Below are 10,053 nucleotides of genomic sequence, written 5' to 3'. Positions count from 1 at the left end.
CCGACAGCATGGTCTCAATAATTCACATTATTCGGCAACAGGGACATATCAAAGCTCATTTCTCTATTTGTACTTCTAGATTTTCTGCCCTTTGTCGCAGTATATTTGACGCACAGTACGCTATCATGTTCGGCAAAGTGTCCTAGTTATACAGTCGTTCACATTATCGGATAATGTTGTCATCCTGTCGATACTTGTCAAAATAAAGGCGATATGACATAGTATGGTTCGTATTCAGTTCACGTATCGCTTCACTCTGGTATCTGAACTGATAAATGTGAAATATCATCTGAATTCATTTGTGTGATTAATTGTCAGTGCAAGAAAATGGAAGGTTACAGTGAGGGTTTTTTGTAATTGTTATTTAAGTACATCATGTTTATACGTAAATCATCACCATCATAATCATCATCATTATCATCATCATCATCATCATCATCATCATCATCATCATCATCATCATCATCATCATCATCACCACCACCACCACCACCACCACCACCACCACCACCACCACCACCACCATCATCATCATCATCATCATCAATATCAACAACATCAACAAGGAAGCATTTTCAAGATTCCTAGTAATACTAAAAGGTTGATCCATACATTAAATAACATTAGCTATATTTAATGATGAAGAGTATGAACAATTTGCAGTTTCTGAGCAGATGCTTGATGACTACAAGAAAAACGGATATGTGAAAGTAACGTAAGTTGATCTTAAAGCTGTTTATTCAATGATTACCGTGTAAACTTAATACATTGAATAAGTTCAAAACAAGAACGAATTTGATTTAATAACCTTATTCGTTTGAATAAAACCGCTGAAAGTCAACACGGGCAAACACAAACACATATACAAACACGTAATTTGGTTAAAGGGTTCTCCCCTGTTAGAAAAAATGCCTTATTTTTAAAAGAAGGTGCAGTCTTTCTTTAAAAATGCACTCTTACTTCAAAAACAAGATTTACTATAATGAAAAGGCTAAATGAATCTCGAAAACAATGGTTCTTATGAGGAATACGCGTTTAATTTGAAATGAAGGTGCAGAAAACACGGTATTTCAACCTTATGAGAAGATAGTAGATAACAGTTATCTTTAGCACAATCATTTAATTGTTTTGCGTGTTTAGCTATCAAATTCACGGTTACAGTCGTGTAATCAGTAATAAGTAGTTTCCATAAATGCATTATTGTAGTGAACGGTTGATCACTCCGAATTTATGTTTGTTATACATGTGTATACAGTCGAACCCCGTTGGCTCGAACTCCCTTGGCTCGAATTCCAAGTTGGCTCGAACTAGATGTAAAGGACCGATTTCATTATACTGTAGGTAAACAATCCCACCTTGCTCGAATTTTCCGAGGCTCAAAGTATTTTCGCTGGTCCCTGGCAGTTCGAGCCAACGGGATTCGAATGTATATTGATTTTGAATAAGAGTGTCATTATAAGTGAATAAGACTTATGCCTAAGACGGTCTTCACTTAATGTATAAATGTAAATGTTCCAGTCAGATGTTCAACAAAGAAGAAATAACACACATAGAAAAGGCGATTATAGATGGAAACATAGCATCCCATGGATATGGAGTAAGAGATTGCATAAATATGATCATTATTCTATCAGTAAAATACCTAATAAACAGTCTCAACAACAGCGCCAAGGAATGAGTCCTAACACTCGTTGGGTTTTGGTCAGACAAACAAGGAATTAAACTCATAGCTATTAAAGCAGTGTTAGGCGTGTTATGTTTAGAACGATAAGGAAGACAATTTAGGTTTTGATTTTTGAGATCCAATGTGCTGTTCTGAACGAGCCAACTGTATTTGTATTTATAAGATTTTATACAGATTTCCGACCAAAAGTCTTGGAAACCATTAAAATAATTGTAAATACTATTTGTGTACAGACTATAACATGCCCGATATCAGAAAACAATAACAAATATGAGCCATGCCATTAAACAAAATGAAAGAATGTACTTTAGCCTTCAAACTGTTAATATATATATATATCTTCCGACGGCAAATAGCTGGATGACAGTAATTGACGTTTTAAGATATTTATATTTGTCATGGTGATTTTTACTGAAGACAGTAGGGGCTCTTTAGACATGAAACACATATAATATGCGTTTAGCTTTGCTTTTTATTCAATTTTGGATAAATAGTATACAAAAAGCAAAAGGGATGGACACAAGTCCTAACAACATTAGTAACGTCTTTCCCATAAATGTCAAAGGAAAACGCTTAAATGCCAAGGTCATAAAAAGCCTTAGTGAGATAAAATACTGTCGCTTTCGTTTCCGATCTATAACTTTTCAACGACATGGTGTAGACTCTTCAAAATTGGTAGGCACATTGGTCATGGTCAGTGTATACTCGTTGTTGACTTTAGGGTCAATAGGTCAAATTTCATGGTGATTTTTACTGGAGACATTATAGGCGCTCCAAACATGAAACATATATATTTTGCGTTTGTTTCGTTTTTATTTCAGTTTTGGATGATATTTGATAACATAATGTGTTATTTACTTGTCAGGCAAAGGACGGTGAAGGCGGTGCAATGAATATGGTTTTATGGTGGCATCCCGGAAATGACGTCACAGGAATGGTTGCAAGGAGCAGCAGGATCGTAACTGCTTGTGAAAAGGTATCATACTATCATACATGCGATGTATTGTAATAACCTAGTATGAATCCCCATTTACATTATTTGCCAATCGCATTATCTTTAAGGGATAGTATTGATTTCTACAATGGGCGATAAATCAAAATGTTTTATTCGATGATTTCTGGAGTTCGTTTTAATAGAAGGTTAAATTTGATTTGACCACAACACATGTGGATGCTCCCCCCCCAACCTTGCATCAATCAATCAATCATCTATATATCTAACAAATATGTTTTAGATTTTGGGCGAGGAAGTATACCATTACCATACAAAACTTATGATGAAGCAGCCAAAAACGGGAGGCAAATTCATTTGGCACCAAGATTACGGGTAAACGAAAAATACGTACATTGTTTATTGATGAATTAGTTATGCGGTTAGCGCACACGATTCTGAACACAACATGCGCCCCTGGATGCACATAAGTTTTGTTTGTGGTAACCAAGTCAGATAAGTTCGGTTTTCACTGGCTACTCCGGTCTCCAAATTCAACAGCGTTTTAAATTGAATTAAACTTAGCGATGTACCAAAGTAATTGGGTATTGCGTGCAATTAATCTGTATCGTAGAACGTGCTTGACGTTTGGCCGGTAGCTGCATTTAAGGTGCATTCTTGCATTAGGTATCTGATTTCAGGAGTCACTTCTTTGAATGTACCCATGACTTTTGACACGCATAACAACATGTGGGCCGCAGTTCTATTGCGGTTACATGTACCCATTACATTAAACTGGCATTACAACCTGTGGACTGCAGTTCTATAGCAATAACAAGTACCCATTACATTAAACACACATAAAAACAAGTGGATCGCAGTTCTATTGCGGTTACATTTACCCATTACCTAAAACACGAATTACAACATGTGGGCCGCAGTTCTATTGCAGTAACAAGTGCCAATTACCTTAAACACGTATAACATTTTCTGGGCCGCAGTTCCATAGCGATAACAAGTACCCATTACCTTAAGTACGCATTACAACATGTGGGCCGCAGTTCTATTGCAGTAACAAGTGCCAATTACCTTAAACACGTATAACATTATCTGGGCCGCAGTTCCAAAGCAATAACAAGTACCCATTACCTTAAGTACGCATTACAACATGTGGGCCGCAGTTCTATTGAGATAACAAGTTCCCATGACATTAAAAACACCTTACAATATGTTCGCCGGTGCTCTATTGAAATAAAAAGTAACCATGACATTAATAACGCATTACAAAATGTGGGTCGCTGTTCTATTGAGGTAACAAGTAACCATGACATTAATAACGCATTACAACATGTTGACCGCTGTTCTAATGAAGTAACAAGTAACCATGCCATCACTTTCGCCTTAATGCATGTGTGCCGCAGTTCTACTGAAGTAACATGTAACCATGTCATTAATAACGCCATACAACATGTGGGTCGTAGTTCTACTGGAGTAACAAGTAACCGTGACACCACTATGTTAAATTCCGTCATAATAACTTAGAAACAATACACTGCTCCCCACTGACCACGTGAACCTTGACCATTGTTCTAATACTTTTATCCAGATATTGGTATAACTTCGGATTCCTGTTCCCAAACATGATGACAGTTTTCATAGCTGTCGATCCGTGCAAGAAAGAAAACGGATGTCTGCAGGTACAATTGTTGTATATGAACGTTGTTTTGGTTTTGCATGACCGGTTAGTAGACGCATGTAATTATAATCACCGGTATATAGCAGAAGACGAAGAAGCATGTTTTGATGTTAAAATATGTTTTCCTTTCTCCCCCCACACCCACACACACGCACACAAACCAATGAAAACGATAATGACCATTCTGCTGTCACACTAAAGCGGTAGTACAAGTCTATAACAAATATTGTTTTCAATTAATTCCTTAGTTTACATTCTTATTTTAATTTAATAATTACAAGAAACGATTTTCAAATATATCGCAGGTATTGAAGGGTTCCCATTTGTGCGGAAGAATCAACCACAAGAAGCAAGGATACCAAGTTGGGGCTGATTTAGATAGGATTGAGGTCATTGAAAAGTGCTGCCCTAAGGAATACGTGGAAATGGATCCAGGTTGCGTGACCTCTTTAATTTTGAGTTTTAACAGATCGAGGACATGCTGTACGACATCTTAACCAACTATGTAAAAGGCAGATGATTATCAATCTTTCACCGATCGCGTGAATACTGTTCGAAATATGCACCAACAATATACAATGCAGAGGGTTTTCAAGCTTTCACCGAACGCGTCTACACTCTTCCACATTTGCAACAACTACATAAAAATCAGACGAGTTTCAAGCTTTCCCTGAACGCGTATATACTGTTCCACATTTGCACTAACTACGTAAAAAGCAAACAAGTTTTAGGCTTTCCCTGAACGAGTACATACTGTTCAACATTTGCACCAACTATGTAAAAAGTGGGCGATGATAAAGCTTTTACCGAACACTTGTAGAACGCGTGTATATGGTAAAACACGTGTATACTGTAGAACGCGTAAAAACTGTAGAACGCGAGTATACTGTAAAACGCGTGAAAACTGTATAACGCGTGTATACTGTAGAATGTGTGTATACGGTAGAACGCGTGTATACTGTATAATGCGTATATACTGTAGAACGGGTATATACTGTAGAACGCATATATTCTGTAGAACGCATATATACTGTAGAACGTGTGTATACTGTATAACGCATATACACTGTATAACGCATATACACTGTAGAACGCGTGTATACTGTAGAACGCATATATACTGTAGAACGCATATATACTGTAGAACGCGTGTATACTGTAGGACGCGTATATACTTTAAAACGCATGCAATCTGTAAAACGCGTGTATACTGTAGAACGCGTATATAATGTAGAACACGTGTATACTCTAGAACGCATGCAAACTGTAGATCGCTTGGATATTGTAGAACGCGTATATACTATATAACGCGTGTATACTGTAGAAAGCATGTAAACTATAGAACGCGTGGATATTGCAGAACGCTTATATATTATATAACGTGTGTATACTGTAGAACGTCTGTATACTGTAGAATGTGTGTATACGGTAGAACACGTGCATACTGTAGAATGGGTATAAACTGTGGACGCATGTATACTGTAGAACGCGTATAAAGGTAGAACGCGTGTACACTGTTGAACGCCTGTATACTGTAGAACGCATATATACTTTAGAAAGCGTTGATACTGTATAACGCGTGTAAAATGTAGAACCCATATATACCACAGAACGCGTATAAATACTGTAGAACGCATGTATACTGTAGAACGCGTGTATACTGTAGAACGCGTAAAAACTGTAGAACGCGAGTATTCTGTAAAACGCGTGTATACTGTAGAACGCATGTATACTGTAGAACTCTTATATACTGTAGAAGGCATGTATACTGTAGAACGCATGTAAACTGTAGAACGCGTGGACATTGTATAACGCGTATATACTTTATAACGCATGTATACTGTAGAACGCGTTTATACTGTAGAACGCGTGTATACTGTAGAATCCATATATACCGTAGAACGCGTGTAAATTCTGTAGAACGCGTGTATACTGTAGAACGCGTGTATACTGTAGAATGCGTGTATACTGAAGAACGCGTGTATACTGTAGAACGCATATATACTGTTCAACGCGTGTTTACTGTAGAACGCGTGTATTCTGAAGAACGCGTGTATTCTGAAGAACGCGTGCATTCTGTAGAACGCGTATATACTGTAGAAGGCGTCTATTCTGTTGAACTCATATGTACTGTAGAACGCGCGTATACTGTAAAATTCGTTTATACTGTAGAACGCGTATATACTGTAGAAGGCGTATTTTCTGTAGAACGCGTATATACTGTAGCACGCGTATATACTGTAGAACGCGTGTATACTGTAGCACGCGTATATACTGTAGAACGCGTGTATGCCATAGAACGCATATATACTGTAGAACGCGTATATACTGTAGCACGCGTATATACTGTAGCACGCGTATATACTGTAGAACGCGTGTATGCCATAGAACGCATATATACTGTAGAACGCGTATATACTGTAAAACGCATGTAAACTGTAGAACGCGTGTCTACTGTAGAACGCGTGTATACTGTAGTACGCGTGTATTCTGTAGAACGCGCATATATTGCAGAACGCGTATATACTGTTGAATGCATGGATATTGTAGAACGCGTATACACTATAAAACGCTTGTATACTGTAGAACCCGCGTGCACTCTAGAACGCGTGTTTACAGTAGAACGCGTATATACTGTAGAATGCGTGTATACTGTAGTACGCGTGTATACTGTAGAATGCAGAAACATTGTAGAACGCCTATATACTGTAGAACGCGTGTATACTGTAGTTCGCGTGTATACTGTAGAACGCGCATATATTTTAGAACGCGTATATACTGTATAATGCATGGATATTGTAGAACGCGTATACACTATAGAACGCTTGTATACTGTAGATCCCGTGTGCACTCTAGAACGCGTGTTTACTGTAGAACGCGTATATACTGTAGAACGCGTATATACTGTAGAACGCGTATATACTGTAGAACGCGTGCATACTGTAGAACGCGTATATACTGTAGAACGCGTATATACTGTAGAACGCGTATATACAGTAGAACGCGTATATACTGTAGAACGCGTATATACAGTAGAACGCGTATATACTGTAGAACGCGTATATACTGTAGAACGCGTATATACTGTAGAACGCGTGCATACTGTAGAACGCGTATATACTGTAGAACGCGTGTAAACTGTAGAACGCGTATATTCTGTTCCACAGTAGAGCGGGTTTATACTGTACGCCCTGTGTACCAAGAACGTGAGAAGCAAATAGTTCTGAAACCTTAACGAACGTTTAATATTCGTGCAATGACACGTTTGCCACATTTTCTGTTATTAATTTCCCCATAATACTAACCTGAAAACTATTTTATAGCTTTTCTATATTGTAACTTAGGTAAATTAGAAACCTCTTACATTCCTTTATCCAAAGAAATAAAACAATAACACATAGTACTTTTTTATGACTTTGGCGTACTAAGCAATAATTTCTTCACGCGGATTGATCTGTTCTCGATGACTAGTACAGAAGTAAATAAAGTTACAACTCATTCAATTTATTCTACACCGTTTGTGACGGAAATTATATCAAATAATGCTTAGTAAATCACGTTGTTACAGTGTTAAGCGAGAATGTGGTCGCGTGTTCCGACAGTAGCCTTCGTATCCAGAGGATTTCAATTTTTCTGTTCTTGGTGTGCACAAACGAAACTCACACATGTCTAAGTTCAGACGTTAGGCTAGCTAATACAGGCCTTTATATTGCTAAAACTGTTCACGTTATATATTTTTCTAATTCAGAGGGGCACTTTTATGTTAAGAGGAGCCCCATTAATGGTATAACATACAAGAGACGTGCAATTCTAAATACACACGTACACATCTATTTATTTCATATAACTAAACCTTTTTATTTAAAGGAATCGCTCAAGTTTTGTTAAAATGCATTTGTTTTTGTATGACGCAATCATGTGTTACAAATAATTAGAATTGTTAAAACTAACAAATCAAAAGTTGGACAAAATATTGATATTTGCTTAACTATCGTACATGAAGACAACAATTTTCATTAGCGTTAATAACAGCTTTGTCGTTGCGTGATTAGTTGAATGACATTAAAACATGATGTTTATTGATAAAAGTCAAAACATCCATCGCTTTCGTTACGTTCTGTTGCCGCTATGGTTTAGGCGTCGTGTTTGTAATTATTTCTTGACTCTATTGGCGTGGCCTTGTACACAACTAAACCGAATATACTCTAAATAGTATACTTTTAAACTGTATTTTTGCTGCAGTTTCGAAATCATATAGGAAAATAATGATACAATACTGTTTTAAGATGCACTATCTGGAGAACTATTGTTAGTCCAAACACATGAGCGAGTACCTTTAAGAAATTGATGCCTATATATAGAAATACACCTTTATATTCATAAATGCAGCTTTATTTCGTATCTATTGTCGCTTTAATTGACTTTTGACGCACTCGGTACACCATATGTTTACAGGAGACGTGCTATTCTTTGACTGCAACTTACTTCACTGTAGCAGTGAAAACCTTAGTGCTGAACGGCGATGGGCGTTCCTGTGTGCGTACAGCAGTGTGACCAATGCACCACTGACCAATCATAAACCGTCATTGTACACCCCATTGGATACGGTATAAACAATGAATCAAATATCTGCACTGGCTAGTGATATATTTATAAATGTTAATTGAAACTATATACTGTTTTGTTTTAAGATAATATTTACAACCTGGAAGAATGCAAAATCAGTCAGCGTTAATGTTTAGATAGAAGGGTGTGTATCAGAAACTTTAAATACAGAAACCAAAATTGTGCGAATAGGGAATTTGTGTTCGTTATGAGTTTTTAAGTAAACAACCATTACAAGGCAATCGATATCAATGATAAAACATGCAAGCAAAATGCCCTACGACAAATCTGCGATTAGCTCAAGCCTTTTCCTCATAGCTCGGCATTGTTACAATATATAAGAATACAAGGAAGAGGTCCGGTATGTTATCCTTTCCGTAGCGTTTGTTATACACATTTGTACCATGTTATGTTTCAATATCATTGTTGGTATATGCGATACATAGACACATACAGGCCCATTTTATGTTTAGGTTCCTGATTCAGCGATTCTGGACTGCAAGCAGTTTCAACCGAACGATGAGGAGAAGCTATTTTACAATCCAGAAACAGATGTGTTAGACGATCTGCCATTCAAACAGAACACAGAAGGGGGGAAAGAATGACAATCTACTTCGATTGAATCTTGCTTGGTTCTATTACTTTTAGCAGTCCACAATCTGTCAATTTAGCATATGTCCCTGTATATTCATCACAGCAATTCGATGAATGTATGCGAGAAGATATGTAACAATAATACTTGGAAAATAAATGAAAACGTTATTTTTCAGCTTGGTATGTTTAGAATAATTCATTGCAAAAATAACACATCAGACCATTTTTAATTAACCGTTTTGCAAATAGCAGATTTAATTGTTATAAAATTCGAAAAAAGCTACATAAATTATTGACATAAATTGTTGTTGTTTTCTTATGTTTAAATGCATTTCTTAGTCTGGGTCTTAAGGATGCCCAAGATGGATTGGAATTTTCCAGACGACCTCACATCTACTCATCGATAATACTTCAATTAGGTAGCAAAAAGATACAACCTTAATTAAAACTATTAACACCATTTTCTATTCTGACCAAGTGTCATCATTTGAAAAACTTAGTATAGAAAAGATTGCTTAATGTGAAAAATGGTATTAAAAACAG

The 10,053-nt window shown here is 36.8% G+C and overlaps 1 protein-coding gene across 2 annotated transcripts; it reads left to right on the top strand.

Moving 5' to 3' along the window:
* Positions 1-240: 240 nt before the first annotated feature.
* LOC128223020 (ectoine dioxygenase-like) lies at positions 241-9,758 on the top strand. 2 transcript variants are annotated; one of them, XM_052932252.1, is made up of 9 exons: positions 241-340; positions 664-715; positions 1,519-1,597; positions 2,550-2,660; positions 2,920-3,011; positions 4,222-4,312; positions 4,617-4,746; positions 8,767-8,918; positions 9,390-9,758. In XM_052932252.1, the coding sequence occupies exons 1-9, from the start codon at positions 328-330 to the stop codon at positions 9,519-9,521; spliced, it is 852 nt and encodes a 283-aa protein (XP_052788212.1). In that variant the 5' UTR covers positions 241-327; the 3' UTR covers positions 9,522-9,758. The 2 variants fall into 2 exon arrangements, with proteins under 2 accessions (XP_052788212.1, XP_052788213.1); XM_052932253.1 differs by having other exon boundaries at positions 248-334.
* The last annotated feature ends 295 nt before the right edge of the window (positions 9,759-10,053 follow it).

The sequence above is a fragment of the Mya arenaria genome, chromosome 17 (assembly GCF_026914265.1).
Source record: "Mya arenaria isolate MELC-2E11 chromosome 17, ASM2691426v1".
NCBI classification, from domain to species: Eukaryota; Metazoa; Mollusca; class Bivalvia; order Myida; family Myidae; genus Mya; species Mya arenaria.
This window is presented reverse-complemented; position numbering and strand designations above follow the sequence as displayed.